Here is a 22,839-nt window from a genome sequence, read left to right as displayed (position 1 = left end):
GTCTTGTATGTCTTGACATTACAAGGTTAAGTGCCTTTACTACTCATACAGGTTCTCATCACCCTAGTGAGTGAAAATTTTATTTCCTCCCAATCCCTCTATACTTCCTGACCCTTAGCTTAAATTTATGCCCCCATGGTCATTGATTCCTTCCACCATGGCAGCATCCTGGTAAATCTCCACACCCTCTCCAGTGCAATCACTTCCCTCCTGTAATGCGGATTTTTGAACTGCACTCTAAACGCTAACTGTGACCCATCCAACCTTTACGCTGTTCTAGCATACCTTCTCTGCTCTTAAGCTATGCCTCAGCTAATAAAGGCAAGTATCCCAAATGTAGCTTTATCCTTACCTGCTCCCTGAATGGGCCGATGGGCATGCACACCAAAGTCACTCTGAGCTTTCCAGGGTCCAACCATTCTTTGTGTATTCTCTTCACTTGTTTGTCCTGCCCAAGCGCATCACCTCACACTTATCTGATTGCATTCCATTTGCCAATGACCAGCCCATCTATATACTCCTATAATCAAAGGCTTTCCTCCTCGCTCTTTACCATCCCACCAGTTCTTGTATCATCCACAAATTTGCTGAACAAACCCCTACGTTCTAGTCTAAATCTTTTATATAAACCACAAACAGCATGGGCCCCCTACTAGATACAGGCTTCCATTCACAAAATAACTCCCAGCTATTACCCTGTGTTTTTGGGTGCTCAGCTAATTCTGCATCCGGTTTGCCACATTTCCTTCCAAGGGTTGTTACCTTTGGTATCAATCTCCTCTTATCAAAAGCCTTGCTGAAATCCAAGTGGACTACATCAAATGGATTGTCTACACACCTGGTTAATCAAGCTGTTCAAACATGAAGTCCCCCTAATAAAACCATGCTGACAGTTATTGATTCATCCCAGCCTCTCCAAGTGCAGATTAGTTCTACCCATCAAATTTGCTTCCAGAACTTTACCCACCCTCCAGGTTAAACTGACTAGTCTATAGTTTCCTGGTTTATCTCTTGCTTTTTATTTCTTGAATAACCATTCCATTCACTTTCCTCCAAACCTCTAGCAACTCACTTATGGCAAGGGAGGAATTGAAAATTATTTTCAGTGCCCGTAGTATTTTATCCCGTGTCTCTCAAAAGCCTGGGATGCATTTTGTCAGGCCCAGGATATTTATCTACTTTTAGGTTTGCCAGGCTACTCTGGACCTCCTTTCTATGTTACTTTAAGTAGATCACAATTGCCTGATCCCTATACCCAATTATGGCTCTCGCTGTGAATACTGGCACAAAGTATTCATTTACAACCCTACCTATGTCCTCTGGTTCCATGCACAAATTATCAGTGTGGTCGTTAATGCCTCTACTCTTTCCTTAGTTATTCTTTTATCCCTGACAGAGATGGAAATAACTGAAGGTTTTCCTTTCATTTTCTCGATTATTTTTCATGCCCCTTTTTGCTCTCCTAATTTTCTTTTTAAAGTTTTCCTCTTGCACTCTCTCTCCTCCTATACAGCCTTTGTTGTTTAGAGCCCCCAGTATCTGCTATAAGCCTCCCTTTCCTCTTTATCCGATCCTGTCAGTGCCTTGATATCCAGAGATCACAGGATTTGTGGTCCCACCTTTTATCTTCATTGAAACATGTTAGCCCCATACTCTCCCTATTATCACCCTGAACGTGTCGCACCAATTATTCCACTGTCCTGACACAGATTTGCCTCAAAGTATCTCCTCCTAGTCTACTCCAGCCAAATCATACCTGATCTTGTTAAAATCAGCTCTCCCTCAGTTTTGAGCCTTCATTTCAAGCCCATTGAACTGTTGGGGGATCTTTAGTGCACTCCCAAAGTCATTGCTTCTTTTGGTTTTGAAGTTGCATATTTTTCCCCTGACACCACAGTCTTTCGACTTCGTTGGCTGGGCACAGCTTAGGGAGGATATATTGACCTTGGAGGGAATACAATGTAGTTTTACAAGAATGATATCTAGACTTCAATAGTTAAGTCATGAGGACAGGCTATTTTCTGTAGAATTTGGAAGGATAAAGGGTGATCTGATCAGTGAATTCAGCGATTAATGGAAAAGATAAGGTAGATAAACAATTTCCACTGCTTGGGGATTCTAAAACTGCGGGGTATAGTCTGAGAATTAGGGCCAGATTGTTCAGGAGAGGTATTCAGAGGCACTTCCACACACAGGGTGAGAGAGATTTGTAACTCTCCCACAAATAACAGTTGAAGCTAGATAGGTTGTTAATTTTAAATTTGAGATAGATACATGTTTATTCTACAAAATGTAAGGGATATGGACCAAAGGCAGGTATACAGTCATGTTGGAAGGAAACTGACATTATGGTCCAACTTGTCCATGCTGACCAGACATCTCAATCTGGCCTCACCCTATTTTCCACCTTTTGGCCCATGTCCCTCTGAACTCTTTCCGTTTTTGATGACCATCCAGATGCCTGGTACATGTTGTAATTGTACTCCCCACCACAATTTTCTCTGGCAGCTTGTTCCATACATGCCCCACATTCTGCATGAAAATGTTACACCCCCACGTCCTTTTTAAATCTTTACTCTCTCACCTGTGCCCTCCACATTTGGACTCTTTTTTTTTTTCCCCCACCCTAGAAATAATGGCCTTGGCTATTCGCCCTATCCATGCTCCGCAGGCTTTATAAACCTTGACACAGTCACCTTCCAGCCTCTGACACTCCAAAGGAAAGAAGCCCCAGCCCATTCAGCCTTTCCCTATATCTCAAATTTTCCAGTCCCAAAAACATCCTTATTGATATTTTCTGCACACACTCAAGTTTAACCACATCTTTCCCATAGTGGCCTCACCAATGTCCTGTATATCCAGGACATGACATCCCAACTCCTATACTCAATCTTCTGACCAATTTAAAGGCGAGGGTGCCAAACGCTTTCTTCACCACCCTGTCCATCTATGACTGCACTTTCAAGGAGCTATGAATCTATACTCCTCAATCTCTCTGTTCGGCAGCACTCCCCAGAGCCTACCATTACGTGTGTAAGTCCTGTCCTGATTTGCTTTACTAAAATGCAACACCTCACATTTATCTAAATTAAACTCCATCTGCCATTCACTGGTCCATCTGGTCAAGATCCTATTATATTCCGTGAAAAAGATTTTCTTAATCCACTACACCACTGGTTTGGTGTCATGTGCAAACTTACCAAATATTCCTCCTGTATTCACATCCAAATCACATATATCAATGACAAAAAGCTGTGGACCCAGCACCGATCTTTGTGTCACTCTGCTAATTGTAGGCTTCCAGTCTGTAAAGCAACCCTCCTCCACCACCCTCTGTCTCCTATCTTCAAGTCCATGTTGTATCCAATTGGCTAGTTTCCCCCCGGCTTCCATATGATCTACCCTCACTAACCAGTCCATCATGCAGAATCTTGTTGACCATTTTGCTGAAGTCCATATCGAGAACCGCTCTGCCTTAATCAATCCTCTTTGTCACTTCTTAAACTCAAATCAAATTAGTGAGACATGATTTCCCACGCACAGAGCTGTGTTAGCTATCCTGAATCAGTCCTTACCTTTCCAAATACATATAAATCCTGTCCCTCAGAATCCCTTCCAACAATTTACCCACCACCGACATACGGCTCACTGGTCAATAGTTCCCTGGCTTTTCCTTACAGCCTTTCATAAATAATGGCACTACATTAGCCAACCTTCAGTCTTCCGGCACCTGTTGATGATACAAATATCTCAGCAAGGGCCCAGCATCATTTCCCTGGCTTCGCACCAAGTTCTGGGGAACACCTGATCATGTCCCAGGAATCTAACTACTTTAAGACCTCCAGTACCACCTCTGTAATATGAAGTTTTTTCAAGATATCACCATTTATTCCCAAAGTTCCCTAACTTCCATATCCTCCTCCACATTAAATAAATGAAATATTTGTTTGTTGTCTCACCCGTTTCCAATGATTCCTTACGTGGGCAGCCACCTTGATCTTTAAGGAGCCCTGTTCTCTCCCTCGTTACTCTATTGCCCTTTTGTAGTTATAGAATCTCTTTGGATTCTCCTTTACTCCATTTGCCAAAGCTATCTCATGTCCCATTTTCACCGACCTGATTCCCTCTTTAGTATGTTCCTACTGCCCTTATACTCCTCTAAGAATTCACTCAATCCTTGCTGTCTATCAGTCTATACTGACATATGGCTTATTTTTCTTGACCAAAGCTTCAATTTCTCTTGTCATCCAGCATTCCCTACTTCTGCCAAACTTGCCCCTCGCACTAACAGGAAGATAGTGTCTCTGAATTTGCGTTATTTTAAAGGCCTCCTACTTCCCAACTGTCCCTTTACCTCCAAATAGATTCCCCCAAACAAGTTTTGAAAGTTCTGAAAGTATGGAGTTAGGCACAGATCAGCCATGATCTCATTGAATAGTGGAACAGACTCAAGGAGCAGACAGGCCTACTCCTGATCCTATTCTTGATTACATGAAGTGGATGATTCTGCATTTTGCAGCCACAGTCACTTTGATCGTGATTGGAATTGGAAAAGGCAGATATGGCAGCCAGTCTATTCCCTTTTCCTGAACAAATTAGCCATTTCTGACCGTGTTTTTCTGTGAAGTCTGTTGGACTGTGGTTTGGATCAGGTTACGTTTCTGCTCAAGATTGCAGGGGCTAGGAGACAAATAATAACTAAATTGGTCTCAACTTGAGTTCAACCCACGTGGATTGTGAAATCTAATCATTGCAGGCAGGATGTGATCAGTTTATTTTAAAAAAATGAATACAGAAGCTGCAGTGTCCTCAATTGACCAAGTCAATTTCAGTTTGGCATGACTTGTATTAATTGGGTGGGTAATGTCCCATTGCATCATAAAGGTGCACATGAGAACACAAACTGGTCTTGTGTAGTAGGCTTTAATTCTATGTTTCCATTGTCTTTTATATTACTTTGGTGTAAGTTCATTTCATTTAGAAAGCTCGGTATGTTGTGTGTGTCATTTTCTGTCCCATTCTAATGTTTGCAGTCACAGGCAGAAAAGTCTTGAGTGGTCATCATTGCTTTTGCTAATGAGCTTAAAGCTGTTGCTCAGAGACACAGCAATGTCTTCTTTTGAGCTGAACCTAGATATTTTCTGATCTTACAGGAACTGACTGTAACTGAAATTAAACAATAGGTTTTCATCTTTGTTTGCAGTATTTGTTGACCCAGCAATGTCCAAAATACTGTTCACAATTCCCTTTACAAACCCGAAGGGAAGAGGCTGTCCACAACTCCAGAATAAATGAATACTGTCCACACCTCCCCACATGGACTGGAACAGATGAATATTCTCTATACCTCCCCACATGAACAGGAGCTCCTTTTTACAATTTACAATTCATTCTGTAGACCCATTTACAATGGATAAGGGAGCCAAAGTATGGGCAGTTAAACTTGTTGATGTCACATAGGTAGGAGAGGAAGTTGTGAAGAGGGCATGAGCTCTGCAAAGGGATATAGTTTAAGTGAATGAGCAAACATCTTGCAAATGGAGTGCAATGTGGGAAGGTGAACAATTGACCATTTTGGCGCAAAGAATAAAGAAGCATATTATCTAAGTAATGAGAGGCTGCAGAGCTCTGAGATAATGAGCGATCTGGGAGTCCTAGTGCATGAATCACAGAAGATTAATCTGCAGATACAAAAAGTGAACAGGAAAGCTCATACAATTCCCCTTGCAATAAACCATAACATTTTAAGAATAGAGAGGTTATGCTTCTGGAGAACTGTGTATAGTACTGGCCACTAGGCTTACACAAGATGTTAATGTGTTGAAAGCAGTTCAGAAAAGATTTACTAGACCTAGCTGAATTGAATAGATTACTTTGCATGCTAGATCTGTACCCGCTGGAGTTTACAAGAGTCAGACTTGACTTAATTGAAACATACTAAAGCTGGATTTATGTTTGAAAGTGATGAATTTAGGGGGTTACAGGGGTAGAGCTGGAGAATAGGACTAGCTGGTTAGTTCTTACAGTACCAGTGGGTCAAATGACATCCTGTGCTGTAAAATTCTTATGATTCTCTGAAGATTGTGGCTTAACTGGGTGGGTATGGGAAGGATGTTCCCTCTTATGGAAGAGCTTTATGGGAGGGGTCAGTTAGCTCACTTGGCTGATAGCTAGTTTGCAATGCAGTATGATGCAAATGGCTTGAGTTCAATCCCTGCACTGGCTGAGGTTACCATGAAGGACTTTCCCTTTGCCTGAAGTGGGTGACCCTTGGGTTAAACCTCGCCAGTCATGTCTTTGTAATGAAAGAGCAGCCACATGGTCTGGTAAGATTTTGGTGACATTACCTCTTAGAATTAGGGGTGATAAATTATGAGTGATGAGGAAAAAGGAATTCAAAGGGTTAAGTCTGTTTGGAATTCCCTTCCTCAAATGGCAGTGAATGCAAAATAGTTAAATATTTTTAAGGCAGAAGTAGATAGCTTTGCCACGTGATTGGAAGATTATCATGAGTATAAGGAATGTAGAGTTGAGGTTAAAACCAGATCAACCATAATCTTATTGAGCAGTGCAGCAAGTTCAGTGGCTCCCTGTTCACATGAATGGACAGATGTACTGTCCACATCTCCCCATGTTGTCAGGAACAGGTGAATACTGTCCACACCTCCCCTTGATAAGGAACAGTCTACACCAATATGACACAAACATGATTGGGAACTTAATTTCAGTAATGATTTCAGACTAAATGATTCCTATATCTTGGGCAATTGATGGAAGCTAATCTGGCTTTGAGCTTCTGAGTGCTATGTAATTTAAGGAATTTGATATTGAATTGATGTTTTTAAATATTTAGAGTTAAAATTTAATTGATGTGTAAACTGCAAGTTCTATAAGTGAACTGTGTTCCCTGGTTTGCAATTAGCCCACTAGAAATGAGCACCCTAAAGGCAAAGTTTGTAACTAGCAACTGCTGCACTAAACTACTCTCAACAACTGGAAGGGCACATCGGTGCAGAAAAAGCCTTCAAGTACAATGCACCAGGGTGAGAAGGCTCTTTGTGTCTTGAAATGAATTAATGTATTTAGAGTTTTGTGTTGGATTTGTATAAGGTCAATCAGATACTGCAGCTTCATTTAAGATGTCGGGTTTAATGTAAATTGCAATTGTGTGAAGCTTGTCAATTTGTCTCATGTTAGGTGCTGTTGGTGATGTTGAAATGCAGGAACATTATGATGAATTCTTTGAGGTGAGTGCTGTTTGCTTTTTTGCTATATGTGCACACGAGTGACATACTCGTGAAATGCTATGGCACTATTATTTGCCTTTGTCATTGTCAATATATCGGTTTCATTTATCCATCTGAATGTTTTGCATTTAAGATGTCAGCTATTGGGACTCTAAACAAGAAATATTAGGTTGGGGTTGTTGAGAATATAAATGCAGTTGTGCAGCATCGGGGCAGGAGGTTGCTTGCTCCTAAGTATGAATTCAAGATAACATGAGACTTTTTGCTTCTACATCAGAATTACTGCATGAAAAAAGGTATTTAACCTAACCATTTATGTCTGCTTGTCCTCTGCAATTAAAATCATATTCAGCTCTCCTGTTCCTATGTAATTATCAATGTCCGACATGTAGTTGCACCTGTTTAATCTTGAATGTTGACTCTGTCTCTGCTGAAGCTACTAACCTTGAAAGTGAATTCCATGGCCTCACGACCAAAGAGGTTACCAGTGGTTTCTTTCAGATCTCACTTGTTAATTGTGTATCTCATTCTTGACTCCACAGCCTTTAAAATTCTGCTGGACTTGGGCATCCCTTTGAAGTGAATGTTTTACTTGGTCACTTCAGAGGATAGTTAACTTTTAACTATGTTGCTAGGGGTCTAGAATTGACTTTGGTCAGACCATGTAATGATGGCGAATTTCTTTACCTGAAAGAACATTAGTGAGGAATTCGGTTCTGTACTGAGACCTGAGAACAAGGCTGAGAGGGGGTGAGAATCCTGTGAGCACGGAGGTGGGATCGATTGTTCCACAGAGGTTTTAAAGTGTAAAGAGCCACCATTTCCATGGTACTTCCACGCCAACTGTTTTGAAAAGTTGGAAGGGTTTTAAGGCACCACAGCTGTTAGCACTCCAGCTCACAACCATTTCTGCTTTGAAGCTCATGACTTTGAAGTTTTCAACCACAGTTTGGGAAATACTATGCTAGAAAAAATATAGAGAAAATTTCTGGCATCATCCTTGTAAATCTGTGGGTTTTTATATCTGAAAAGGTTGACAAACTGGGTGTTTATTGGGTAAAGAAGCCTGAGGGGTTACCTAATAGATGTTTAACATTATTCAGTTGTAAAGTGAATATAGAACAGGGACAGTGCTCCCTCTTGTGGGGAAAGAAATAAATAGAAGCCATCACAAAAAGATTCAATTGGAATTTCAAACAACATGTGGATTCTGCTGTCATCTGGTAGATGTTTAAGACAAATGGTCTGTCTCTGTTCTGTATATCCTATTTAATTCGTCCAAGCAAATCTAAAACCACGAGATTTGTATATTTTTGTTGTAAAGGTAGTGCATATTCTTTACATTGTGCACTTGCTTTCCAAAATGACCCTATGTTGTCAAGCAGTCCTTCTAATATCTTCCACCTCAGTCACCTTTTTAACTCTGCCATAATTCAGTTGCATGTTTTAATTGGAAAAGATTCTTTGGGCAAGATCTATAAGCAGTTAGAAGCAAATGGTCATCTTAGCAATAGACAGCATGATCTTGTGGGGTGGGAGATTGTGTCTCACTGACTTGATATGTTTTTTGAGGAGGTGACTGAAATGATTGAGGGAAAAGTTGTTGTCTACATGGACTTCAGTAAAGCCTTTGACAAGGTCCCTCATGGCAGACTGGTACAAAAGGTGAAGTCAGGTGGTTTCAGGGATGAGCTGACAAAATGGATACAGAACTGGCTTAGTCTTAGGAGACCGAGGGGCAGCAATGGATGGATGCTTGTCGGAATGGAGGGTCATGACCATTGGTGTTCCACAGGGATCAGTGTTGAGACCGCTGCTGTTTGTGATCTATATAAATGATTTGGAGGAGAGCATGGCTGGTCTAATTAGTAAATTTGGAGATAATACAATGGTGGAGTTACAGGTAATGAGGAAGATTGTCAGGATATGGATCATTTGGCGGCATGGGTAAAACAATGGCAGATGGAGTTTAATCTGGACAGATATGCTGTGGAATACTAAATATTGTGGGTGTAGGTTTGCTCGCTGAGCTGGAAGGTTCATTTTCAGACGTTTTGTCACCCTACTAGGTAACATTATCCAGAGGCCACTGAAGAAGTTTACAGATATTGTAAGTGAAGACAATTTTAGTATGGAAGGGCAAAATGTGTTGGTGCAGGCCTGGAGGGCCTGTTCTTGTGCTGTCTTTGTTCTAATCAAGCTGGTCGCTTTGTCCTGGATGATGTCGGGCTACTTCAATGTTGTTGGAGCTGCACCCATCCAGGCAAGTGGGGAGTTTTCTGTCACACTCCTGACGTGTGCCTTGTAAATGGTGGGCAGGCTTTGTGGAGTCAGAGGTGAATTCCTTGCTGTAGGATTCCTAGCCTGTGATCTCCATTTGGTAGCTATATGGGGAGTTCAGTTCATTTTCCGGTCAACAGTAACCCCCTAGGATATTGATCATGGGGGATTTGGTGATAGTGTTGAATGTCATAGGGTGTTGGTTAGATTCTGTCTTATTCAAGGTGATCATTGCCTGGCATTTGTGTGGCTAAGTGTTAGTTGTCAACCTAAATCTGATTATTGTTCAGGTGTTGCTGCATATTGGTAAGGATTGCTACACTTCCAGTTTTGATGTTCAAATACTCCTGTTCACCTTTCTGGTTGAATTGTAACCTTGATTATTAGGTTTAACCTACTACCTGATTGGTTTCATTGTTTAAACCAGATTCAACTAATTTGCTTGAAATGGGAGTGCTATACATATTTTTGCAATACCATTCTGTCTTCTATTTACTATCTTTATCTCGATGATTGGATAATTAAAATCTTGCAGCAGAATATTGTATTAGTAATTTGACCACAGCTTAGCTTTTCCATTGATTCCATGCTATGTGGAGCTCCAGAATGTACCCTGACTAAACAAATATGCAAGTTTTGAGATCCTGCTATTCCATTGCAGTCCTTTCCTCTCATTGTGGCCCTTCACTCAACACATGATTTCTTTTTTGCATGCATTTTGGTTACTTTCTTCCGGCAATTTGTTTCCCACATGCGCAGTTTTTGAGGGGTTTTGTATTTTCTACCTGCCCTAATTCTGTGTGGATAACTGTTGTGTTGTCCTTTGTCTGCAGGAGGTTTTTACAGAAATGGAGGAAAAGTATGGTGAAATCGAAGAGATGAATGTCTGTGACAATCTGGGTGATCACCTGGTTGGAAATGTCTATGTAAAGGTGAGAATTTCAAACAGTGGCCCTGCCCTCCTCGCTGACTGCCTTGTGTGCTATAGAGCTCAAGCTTTCAGAGTGAACCTGCTCGGCTGTGCTTGACGTTTTTAGTAAAGTATTTTGAGTGTTGCTTTTGGGATCTTCAGTGCCTGCCTCTATCTGAATTCAGTCTTATTATCTATATCCTCTGACTCTACTTATTTACTGTTTCAGTTTCGCCATGAAGAAGATGCAGAAAAGGCTGTGAATGATCTGAACAATCGCTGGTTCAATGGACAACCAATTCATGCAGAGCTGTCACCGGTAACTGACTTCAGAGAGGCTTGTTGCAGGCAGTATGAAATGGGGTGAGTATTCACATCAGTTATTATGCTGCTGTTCTTACCTTCCAAAAAGATCAAAACATAAATCATGATAGAAGCATGGCCCATGTACGGTAAACAATGAGGCTAATTTCAATCATAAGTAGCAATCTTCCATTTTTTTTAGCTTTGCATATTGATTTTGATGGGAATTTTGTCCCTCTGTCATCTGCTGATTACTCAGGGGAACTTAGATTGGACCCTTCATAAGGCACTGCCTGGACCATGGTGCAGGCAGGTTTAATTGCCCTGCTTAAGGTCATGGGTGTTTTTTTTAATGGATAGCAATAGTGTGCAGGAATTTGGGGAGAAGGCACTAGATGAGTCAGAGTAGATAATAGAGTCAGTGCAGCAATTAGGGGCTAACTGGCTCCCTCTACTGCAACAACTATGATCACAACTGATGTTGAATAGTGGAGCAGGTTTAAAGGGCTGAATGGCATACTCTTTATTCTGTGTTTCCTTTGTGTAAAGGGAGGATGTTTTTTTCTCTTGTGGGATTTTAGAACTGGTGAGCATGGTTTAAAGCAGAGATCAGGAGGAACTCTTATGAAGGGTGGGGTCAATAGTATTTGGACTTTATAGGAATGAGGGCAAACTCTCTAAATGGGATCATATCTGGGCCGAAGGAAGATGGTTGTGGTTGTTGAAGGTAAGTCATCTCACCTCCAGTTCTTCAAGGGAGTGTCCTTGGGCCGACCATCGAGTTCCTTCATCAATAACTTTTAATTCATCATAAAGTCAGAAGTAGGGATGTTTGCTGATGACTGCACAATGTTCAGCACCACTGGGAACTCCTCCGATACTGAAGCAGGTCATGACATGGAGAAAAGAAGTGAATGTACATTTACAGACAACACAAAAATAGACACCAGCAAATTGTGAGCGACGTACAAACAGTTTCCAGAGAGACATTGGGAAGTGAAGGAAATGGACAAAAGGTGGCAAGTGGGAAAATGTGAAGTTTTGGAAGGGAGAGCAAAATTGGAGAAAATCCACAGAAAGCTGCGACGTGTAGGGACTTGAGGATACTTGTGCACAAAACACAGACACAGCACACATATGGTAGCGGGAAGAGAAGTGGAATGTTTCTTATTTGAAGAGTAAGGAAGTCTTATTGCAAATGTACAAGGTGCTGGAGAGATTACATCTAGAGCACTGTACACAGTTTTAGCCCCCTTTCAGGAAAGATATAACTTTGGAGACAATTCCGAGAAAGTTCACTAGGATGATCCCTTTGTGGGGAGCTTGTCTTTTGAGCAAAGGCTAAACAGATTGAGACTCTCCTCCCTGGAGTTTAGAAGGATGGGAATGAGGAGGATGGGAATGAGGAGGATGGGAATGAGGAGGATGGGAATGAGGAGGATGGGAGGTGATCTCATTGGATCATGTGGGATTCTGAAGGGGCTTGACAGGGTAAATGCTGAGAGGATGTTCCTCTCTGAGAATCTAGGACCAGAGAGCATGGTCTCAAAATAAACAGGTGTAATTTAAGACTGAGAGGAAGAATTTCTTCTGAGGATTGTGTGTGTGTTTGGAACTCCTTGCCCCGGAGAGCTGTTGGGGAAGAGTTCAGGTGTATATTAATGGCTGATCAGAAGGAGAATAAAGGGTACAGGGACTGTGAGGAATATTGGATCCGTTGTTATTCAGTTGTGTGATGACACAGGCAATTATTTTTGTTTTCCTATTTTTTACAAATTCAAATACATCCAGGCTTAGGCTGACATGTGGCAAGTGTTATATTCATGCACTCAAATACCAGACAGTGATGATATCCAACGAGAGATAATCTAACTACTGCCCCATAACATTCAATGGCAATACTGTCCACTAGCAGCATCTTTGGAGTTACCGTTGACAAGAAACTCACCTGGACTTGCCACATGAAGAACATGACTTTAAGAGAAGGTTAAAGGTTAGGAATACTGTAGCAGATAACTCGCCTGTTGACTCCCAAAGCCTGTTCACCATCTTCATAAGGCACAAGTCAGGAGTGTGATGAAATACTACCCATTTGGTGGTTGGAGCCGCATTCATCCAACACTCAAGAAGCTTTACGCTGTCCAGGGCAAAGTATCCCACTTGATTGGCACCACATCTACCAACATTCACTCCCTCTGCATGTCGATGCTCGGTAGCAGCAGTACAGTCTATTCTGATGTAACATGATCATTCCATTTTCGTGTGATGCCGCATTATAAGAAAATCAAGTAATAGCAGCATCGTTTAAACCAATGGGATTAGAATCACATTATAGCCAACACAGGTAAGGAAAGTTTGCATTCTACGAATAATGATCTAAATTCTTCAATCACACTATAGCTAATTCGCATTGAAGAAACGTGCGTAATAGCAGAACTGACTATATGTACAACCTACAAGATGCAATGCAGAAATCCACCAAGGATCCTTAAACCAATGACCTTCCCATCTCAAAGGAAAGATTTATCTTTCAATCAGATGGTAGGGATGAACCAGAGCAGATAAGTGAAGTAAATGTGGGGGAACATCTCAGCAGTCATGAAATATATGGACTTCAACAAAATGTTTGAGAAAGGACCACATAAAAGACTGGTTCACAAAATTGATGCACGTGTGATAAAGTCAGTTAAGAAAGCTAATGGATGCTGGACTTTATATCGAGAGGACTGGAGTACAGGAATGCAAAGGTTATGTTACAGTTATACAAAACCCAGGTTAGACCCCACTGGGAGTGCTGTGACCAGATCTGGGTACCACACCATACGAAGGATGTAATGGCCTTGGCGTACAACATACGTTTACAAGGTAGGTACCTGGACTTCGAGGGTTAAGTTAGGAGAAGCGATTATACAAATTAGGCCTGGTTTCACGAGAGTTTAGAAGATTAAGGTGTGGTCTGGTTGAAGTCTTCAAGATATTAACAGGAAAAGACAGTTTATCATTATCTATTTCCACTTGTTGGAGATTCCAGAATCTCCTCAGCCCATTGGCCTAATTGATCAAGATCCCTTTGTGATCTTAGCTAACCTCCTTCCCTGACTATGCCACCAATTTTGGTGTCATCTGCAAACTTACTAACAATGACTCCTGTGTTCTTATCTAAATCATTCAGATAAGTGACAAACAACAGTGGACCCAGCACCAATTCCTGCAGTACACCAGTGGTCACAGGCCTCCAGACAGAAAAGCAACCTTCCTCTGTCACTGCCTCTTGCTGTTAAACCAGTTTTGTATCCAGTTGACAAGCTCTCCCTGAATCCCATGTGACCTAACTTTACTCATTAGTCTGCCATGTGGAACTTTGTCAAAGGCTTTACTAAAGTCCATGAGGACAACTTCTGCTCTGCCCTCCTCAGTCTTTTTGGTTACCTCTTCAAAAAAAAATCAAGTTTGTAACATACTATTTCCCACACACAAAGCCACACTAACTATCCGTAACCAGTCTTTACGTCTCCAAATGCATGTAAATCCCATCTCTCGAAATCCGCTCCAACAACTTACCGACCACTGATGTCAGACTCACCAATCTATAGTTCCCGGACTTTTCCTGCGTTTTTCTCCAAGTCTGACAGGAGGAGTATACCACTCCATTGACTGTCATAATTGCCCCTTAAACATTTGTAAGCATAGAATTGCCTGAAAAGACCCACACTTTTCCCAAGTGCAGTGTTTGTAGGCTGCTGCTAACACACTATGCTGGGAAAATTTAAAACCTATATTATAAGGCTGGAATAAAAGCTCTGAATACAACCTTTGTTTTTTTGAAAATAATCTACCCTTATTTTAAGTATGCAAAAGAAAAAAGAACTAAATTTTTAAAGTAAATGATTAGCTTAAATTTTTTGTTGAGGTTATTAAGGTGGACAAATCTCCAGGACCAGATGGGATCTATCCCAGGATGCTGAGGGAGGCGAGAGGAAATAGCTGGGTCCTGACAGATATCTTTGCAGCATCCTTAAACACTGGTGAGGTACCGGAAGACTGGAGGCTTGCTCATGTTATCCCCCTGTATAAGAAGGGTGTAGGAATATTCCGGGTAACTACAGACCAGTGAGTCTGACGTCAGTGGTGGGAAAGTTGCTGGAGAAGGTACTGAGGAATAGGATCTATTTATATTTAGAAAAGAATGGGCTTATCAGTGATAGGCAACATAGTTTTGTGTGGGGGAAATCGTTCCTTACCAACTTAGTGTTCTTTGAGAAAGTGACCAAGTTGATAGATGAAGGAAGGGTTGTTGATATCATATACATGGACTTTAGTACAGCGTTTGATAAGGTTCCCCATGGTAAACTAATGGAGAAAGTGAAGTCACATGGTGTGCAGGGTGTTCTAGCTAGGTGGATAAAGAACTGGTTGAGCAACAGGAGACAGAGAGTAGTAGTTGAAGGGAGTTTCTCGAAATGGAGAAAGATGACCAGTGATGTTCCACAGGGGTCAGTGTTGGGGCCACTGTTGTTTGTGATATACATAAATGATCTGGAAGAGGGTAGTGTTGGTATGATCAGCAAGTTTGCAGATGTCACAAAGATTGGTGGAGTAGCAGAAAGCATAAGGGACTGTCAGAGAATACAGGAGAATATAGATAGACTGGAGAGTTGGGCGGAAAAGTGGCAGATGGATTTCAATCCAGACAAATGTGAGGTGATGCATTTAGGCAAGTCTAATTCTAGAGCAAATTATACAATGAATGCAAGAGCCTTGGGAAAAGTTGATGTGCAGAGAGATGTGGGAGTGCAGGTCCATTGTACCCTGAAGGTTGCTGCACAGGTGGATAGAGTGGTCAAGAAGGCATATAGTATGTTTGTCTTTATTGGACGGGGTATTGAGTATAAGAGCTGGCAAGTCATGTTAACATTGTACAAGACATTGGTTCGGCCGCATTTAGAATACTGTGTACAGTTCTGATCGCCACATTACCAAAAGGATGTGGACGCTTTGGAGAGGGTGCAGAGAAGGTTTACGAGGATGTTGCCTGGTATGGAAGGTGCTAGCTATGAACAGAGGTTGAGTAGGTTAGGTTTATTTTCATTAGAAAAAGGGAAATTGAGGAGGGACCTGATTGAGGTTTATAAAATCATGAAGGGTATAGACAGGGTGGATAGAGACAAGCTTTTTCCCAGGGTGAAGAATTCAGTAATGAGAGGTCCTGCTTTCAAGGTGAGAGGTGGAAAGTTTAAGGGGGATACACACGGCAAGTACTTCACACAGAGGGTGGTGGGTGTCTGGAACACGTTGCCAGCAGAGGTGGTAGAGGCAGGCACCGTAGATTCAGTTAAGATGGGTCTAGACAGATGCATGAGTAGGTGGGGAGCAGAGGGATACAGATGCTTAGGAATTGACCGACAGGTTTAGACAGTGGATTTGGATCGGCTCAGGCTTGGAGGGCCGAAGGGCCTGTTCCTGGGCTGTAAATTTTCTTTGTTCTTTGTTCATGTATTAGGGGATATGTTAAAATCGGTGTAGTTAGGCCATAGGGTAGCCACGATCACATTGAATGGTGGAACAAGCCGGAGGAGCAGAATAACCTTCTCTTGTTCCTCTGTTCCTAACAAAAGGTATTGAGGACAAAAAGCAGCAAGATGTGCTCAGAGGTTCTGTTTTACTGAAGGATGGTAGACAGTGGTGTTCCCCAAGTGTCACTGCTGGAGCTATTGTTTTTTAGATGGCTAGACGATTTAATTATTGGTCTAAAACGTTTTAAAATTTATCAGCAATGTCACATTTGAAAGTGCAGCAGACAGAATTTAATGTAGAGATATGTGGTAATTGGGGGAGAATGTGAATTCACTGGCACGATGCTAAAGATTGTGTGGGGGTCAGGAAAACATGAGGTGTCATCCCTCATCCCTGGTACCTTTCTGATAAATCTCCTCTGCACGCTGCAAAGCCTTCACATCCTAAAGTGTGCTACCCAGATTTGGATGCAATGCCACAGCTGCTTCTCCATCCCTCACTGGCTTGCTCTCCTACAAGTAAGTTATCTTTCTCCTCTGGTGAAAAATCAAGGCTTTGTAAGATAGTTCTTTTCTTTATCAGGGCACTTACTTTGGACCCATTTGTGATATACATTATCCCTTTTATAATTTTGTCCAGGATGTGAAATGGCCTACAGTGCTCTGGAAGCACCAGATCAAAGGAATAGGTGTAGGTTATTTATCCCACGGAGCCTGTTCCACTATTCTGGATCTTGGTTAATATTCTCAATGTTACTTTCCCCATGGTGTCTCCAGAAGTCTGTCAATTTCTGTCGTGAACCTGTTCAGTGACTGAGTTTCCACAGCTCTGGGGTAGACAATTCCAAAGACTCGCCACCATTGAGGAGATTCCTCCTGATCTTAGTCTTAAGTGGCTTCTCCCTCCTTCTGAGACTGTCCTCTGTGACCCACCCACCAGGGAAATGTCCTATCTACAAGCACCATGTCACACCCTGTAAGGGGTTTAATCCGTTTCTATTGAATTACCTCTGTTTTTCAAACTTTTTTGTTTCATTTATTGATTTAGTCTGTTTGTGGTTGAGCCAACACTTATTGCCCAGAGGGGAGTTAAGAATCAACCACAATGCTGTGGGTCTGGAGTCACTGTTAGGTCAGCTAAGGAAGGCAGATTTCCTTCTCTTAAACAACATTGCTGAGAAATTGAGGTAGGACCAAAACCTTGATTCAAGTGGATGGGTTTGCATTGTCTTAGTGGGTGGGAGAAGTGATATGAACTTTGTGGAATAATTGGATCAGATTTGCAGAGATTATTAGAACCAAATGTAAGTAAAACAGTGACACTCCGATATGAGACAGGAGCAGTGTAGACAACAAGGGTGAGGACTATGGAATAATAAGACATGGGGTACTAAAGGATTCAGACATTCGACACTGTTGCCTGTTCTGTTTTGCAGCGAGTGTACACGAGGAGGCTTTTGCAACTTCATGCACCTGAAGCCAATTTCACGGGAGTTACGTCGTGAACTGTATGGACGGCGTCGTAAGAGGTCAGTTCTTACTGTTTAGGTGGCTGGGTGTAAAATGTCTTTATTTTTCAAAATGCTTTCAATTTTGGGAGTTTAGGAATCTTGGTAAAAGCTGAAAAAGCTAGTGTAGTGTTGGCAGTAGGTTCTTGTGAATCAGACCCCATGTCGTCATTTTGGTGAGTAGTTTGGAGCTAATTCAGTGCAGTCAAATGTAAATTGTCACAGTCAAAGCTAGCTTATGCACTTTGGATTTGTGGCCTGTTTTCATCCAACTGTCTCATGTTGGCTGGAATCTGGAAGCAGTCCTGTGTATTACCGTCAAACTTATTGAAGACTTGTTAACCTTATTACTCCACTTTGTCTCCTTCCCATGGCAGCTCTGAGTGCAGCTGAGAAAGTGTTGGGGATGTCCCCTCTCACCTTCACTTTGTCATGTGCAAAAAAAATCACAATTTATATTTCTTTGTGGCTTGCTGTAGAAATGCAAAGCTTTAAATGTATGTGATTCCTGGTGTTTAAATGTCACATAAAGCCCTACTATGTTGGTTTATTTAATGTAGAAGCAAATACAAATGGATCAGTCTGCACAAGCAACTTATGCCTGTACTTGACTGAGGAGTCTGAAATTATATTAACCCACTTTGTTCCCATATTCCTTCATCCAGCTGCCTAATGACTAACCCTGGAAAATAATTCACTGCCAAAGTTTCTCCTGCCCCAGTATATAAATGTGGGGTCTCATTCCAGACCCTTAAACAGTGGAAACAGTCTACTCCTCGCTGTCCTGTCATACACTTCCATAATTAGACATTTCTAATATGTTCCCCTGTAATCTGTAGCAAAAGGTACCCAGGTTCTGTCAATTTTTGCACTCATACCTGGCAGCATCCCAACAAGTCTCTGCTGTACCCTCTCTCAAGTCTCAGTATATCCTTCTGATAGGGTGGACCACAATACTGGGTGCAGTTATTTAAGTTCAGTGTTATGGTTTTAATTAAGGTGTTGTATAGACTCAGCATTCTCTTACCCTATCCCTCCTATGATAAGACCTGACATTTTATTAGCTTTTTTTCACTGTCTTGTCATGTTGGCAAGATGCAATTAATGCTCTGTGAGCTGTAACCCTAGATCTTTTGCTGTCCCACACACCAAGCCTACTTCCATTCCCAGTTTAATTACTGCTGTTTTTTTACCAAAAAATGCCTCACCGTTTCCCATGTATTTCAGCCAGCAGCAGGGTAGCCGTGTGACCTCGTCTGGTGACAAACGGCTGCTAACCATCACCCCAAAACACTTAATGGCTGCTATCAGGTGAGTACAATCCTTCTCCAGTCTGAACATCAATGGCATGTATCAGACTAATTCCATTCTAGTTAATGAGACAGCACATAGTTGGAAGATGCATTGGAGTGGATGAGATATCAGTGACCCAGAAGTGGCCAGTGGGAGGAGGGGATGGGAGGGTGTTGTAATGGGGAAGGCTAATCCCTCATTGAAAAGTTAGTAGCACACTAGGTGGAGGTGGGCTGATGACCCATTGCTTTTCTTATTCCAGTTTGGGTTTTAACATCTTTTTTTAAATTTCTTTTTGTCTTTTATGGCATTCTCCCACATTGTGGGCAGCAGTGTTCTGCAATCAGATGCCTTGATATTTAGTGGCATAATTGGTATCATTGTCACTGAATCCCCCTCTACTATTTGCCAGAACTGAACTGGACTAGCCACATAAGTATTGTCGCTACAAGAGCCGGTCAGAGCCTGGGTAAACTGTAAAGAGTAACTCACCATCTGATTCCCCAAAGCCTGTCCACAAGGCACAAGTCAGGAGTGTGATGGAATACTCCCCACTTCCCTGGATGGGTGCAGCTCCAACAACACTCAGGAAGATTGACACCATCTAGGACAAAGCAGCCGCTTGATTGGCACCATATTCATATACACTTAATCTCTCCTCTAGTAACACTGAGATAATGGTGTGTACTATATGTACAAGATGCACTGCAGAAATGCACTAAAGTTCCTCATACAGCACCTTCCAAACCCCCAGTGACTTCTGTCTGGAAGGACAAGGGCAGCAGATAAATGGGAACACCACCCCCTGCAAGTTCCCCTCCAAGCCACTCACCATCCTGACTTTGGAAATACATCATCACTCCTCTAGTGTCGCTGGGTTCAAATCCTGGTGTTCACATCATTGTGTCTCTACACAGCAATGGTTGAAGAAGACAGCACACCAGCACCTTCAGAGAATTGTGAAAATAAACCGTGGCATAGCCAACCCCATCCCATGAATGAACTTTTGAAAAATCCCATTCCACTCTATGAGCAGGACTGTGCTGCAGTCAGTCCCAAAGACTTGTCACTTCATCTATACTCGACATTCAGTTGAGTGGTAATGGGGTTGGCTGGGGGAACAGGTTTTACAAAGATCCTGCCTGGTGACTGTCAGCCTGGCACTATCTGTGCCTCAGGGTTCCATATGGCTGATTTGATTCTAGACCCAGAGCAGTGCTGCTCTCTGAAGATAGGCTCAAGGGAAGGGATGACTAGGGGTGCCAATTCTTAAGATCAAGAATTAACGTGACTGACAGATTAGCCCTTGCAAACCCTCTGAATATGGTGGTGGGGTCGGAGGGCTAAAAGCTATAACAGACCGTACTTGAAGTTGGCATTTTGGCCCCATTATTAACATTAATATAGAGAGAGTACAGCATCGATTCACCAGGATGATGCCACAATGAGGAATTATTGTTCAGTGGCGAGGCTTCAGATCCTGGGACTGTTTCCACTGGAGCAAGAAAGTTAGCAGGAGACTGACTAAGGTTTAGTTTGGATGGAGTGAATGGGGAACAACCGTGTCCTCTGAGGAAAAGTGATGTAATGTAGAAACTTATCACCATGAGTGGAAAGATTTAAAAGTCATTGCTCAGAGGGTTGTTGCAGCAACTGATGCTCTACAGTGCCAAAAAAGTGTATAACTGAGGGCAAAGGTCAAATGAAACAGTTTGAAGTGTGCATGTTTACAGACTGTAACCAGGGTGTGGGCAGTCAGATTAGGTTGGGGTCTGATGCAGGGTTAGGGAGAGAGTGGGTTTTAATTTGTATAGACTATGGAACACATAGGATTAGTGTGGAATTGGTACCAGGTGTTGGGAACAGTGGGATTACTTTGGGGATTAGTGCATAGGTTATGGTGAAAGCACAGAATTAGTTTAGGCTTGGCTCTGGGGAGAAAGTTGGATTAGTTTAGGGTTGATACAGGGCTGTGTGGAGAGTGCAGGATTAGTATGGGAATGGTTTTTGAATAATGTGGAGAGCAGGAATTAGTTTGAGAATTGGTATGGAGCTACAGGGAGAGTGCAATTAATATGGGAATTGGTACAGGGCTGTAGAGTGGAATTAGTTTGGCAATTGATTTGGAATTATGGAAAGAGTGGGATTAGTTTGGGAATTGGTAAAACAAAATTATGGAGAGAGTGGGATTCATTTTGGAATTGGTACAGAGTTATGATTCATAGAATACAGCACTGAAGAATGGCTTTGACCATTATCAGCTCTTGGAAAGAGTTTTCGATCAGTCCAGCTGTCCTGTTCTTTTCCCATTGGGTGTCTAGTTTATCTCCACTTCCCTTTGACAGTGACTGAATCTGTTCCCACCACTCTTTTTGTGTTGCTGGGTGAAGGCAACTTTGGTTTTAGAATCTTCACTTAATCTCTGGTTCTTTTTGTCAGTTAACTTAAATGGTTGTCCTTTGAACAGCTTTCTGCCCCTGGACCAGGGTCTGTTATTTACTTTAACCACTTACATTGATTTCCCTCCCTTAACCTTCTCTGCTGTAAGAACAATAGCAGTTTCACTGATTTTTTTTCCCACACCTGAACTCCCTCATTCCTGGTGCCATTCTGGTCAATCTCCTCTGCACCCTGTCAAAACCCTTAATGTCCTTACTGAAGTATGGTATCTAGTGAAAGAGGCAGTGATAGTTTGGGTCTGATTCAGGGAGAGGGTAGATACTATGGCCTTTGGACTTTTGGTTTCTGGTGGGAATGATCTGTTGGGACTTGTCAGAGGACTGCTTTGCAGTCTCATTGCTTCCGGGTGATGGGGCACTGGGAAAATGTCTGGGTATCGGGCAATGTGGGGCACAGCCCATGTTGTGAAATCTATTGACAATTTTGTGCTTTGTAACAGACACAGGTCAAGGTCAAGATCTCGTGAGCGTAAGCGATCTCGGTCACGGGAACGTGGAGGTCGTGCAGGACGGGATCGAGATCGTGATCGGAGGCGATCCAAGGATCGGGAAAGATCTGGAAGGTTCTGAGGGTGTGACATCGGTTTGCATGAAAGCTCATTTAGAAGTACCACATGCAACTTATTGGAATTTAATACTTTTTATGTTCAAGTTTAAAGTAAAACTTAGGTTCTGTTTCCTTTTGATGTTCAATAAACCTTTTTAAAATAAAAATAGAACTCATGCGACCTGACCAGTACCAGTTCCAAGTTTTCGCTCACCTATTCCTCGTGTGTGTGTGTGTGTGTGTGTGTGTGTATGTATGTGTATGTGTATGTATGTGTTGGGGCCAGTTTACACACTGTATGTTTGGTGTTGAGTAAATTTTGGGAGGTGTTCTGGTTCGCACCCTGATTTGCTGTGCGATTTATAGATTGCTTCTGCAGCACGTTCTTGCTGGAATCTTCTTACTGCTTTGGAACAGCCAGTAGAGTGAGCTTACTGATCTGAATTTAATGCATTCACATTGAAAGCAATCCTAGAGTATTTGAGCTAAAGCTAGGTTACTTCCACCCTCTTGCGAAGTTTGACGTACGGCGATAGAGGCCATCACCAGCTTCCAGTGCACAACTGATTGAGTAGATCAGTTACTTAGTGGGAAATGGCAGCTGGATGTTGGGTTTAGTGTGTGATGGCTTTGGCTCTGCTTATGAAAGGGCAGATCTGAAGGGGAAAAAAGACATCCTTCTGGTTAAACTGCAACATTTATCTATTTTAGTTATGTAGTCGTCTATGACAAGAGGTTGCAATTGGGGTGAGTGAAAGCTACTTGTGAGGTTTAATCTC

The 22,839-nt window shown here is 42.1% G+C and overlaps 1 protein-coding gene across 3 annotated transcripts in view; it reads left to right on the top strand.

The window, feature by feature from the left end:
• The window catches only part of u2af1 (U2 small nuclear RNA auxiliary factor 1), a 43,292-nt gene extending 21,046 nt beyond the window's left edge, over positions 1–22,246 (top strand). For 2 of the 3 annotated variants that reach the window (XM_060833898.1, XM_060833899.1), the window contains exons 4-8: positions 7,198–7,247; positions 10,361–10,459; positions 10,667–10,800; positions 17,690–17,782; positions 21,954–22,246. In XM_060833898.1, the coding sequence (XP_060689881.1) occupies positions 7,198–7,247; positions 10,361–10,459; positions 10,667–10,800; positions 17,690–17,782; positions 21,954–22,083 (506 nt within the window). In that variant the 3' untranslated portion in view covers positions 22,084–22,246. Of the gene's footprint in view, positions 1–7,197; positions 7,248–10,360; positions 10,460–10,666; positions 10,801–17,689; positions 17,783–18,988; positions 19,073–21,953 lie in introns of all 3 variants that reach the window. The other variant, XM_060833897.1, reaches the window with a different exon arrangement.
• The last annotated feature ends 593 nt before the right edge of the window (positions 22,247–22,839 follow it).

Source organism: Hemiscyllium ocellatum, chromosome 12, assembly GCF_020745735.1.
Source record: "Hemiscyllium ocellatum isolate sHemOce1 chromosome 12, sHemOce1.pat.X.cur, whole genome shotgun sequence".
Classification (NCBI taxonomy): Eukaryota; Metazoa; Chordata; class Chondrichthyes; order Orectolobiformes; family Hemiscylliidae; genus Hemiscyllium; species Hemiscyllium ocellatum.
This window is presented reverse-complemented; position numbering and strand designations above follow the sequence as displayed.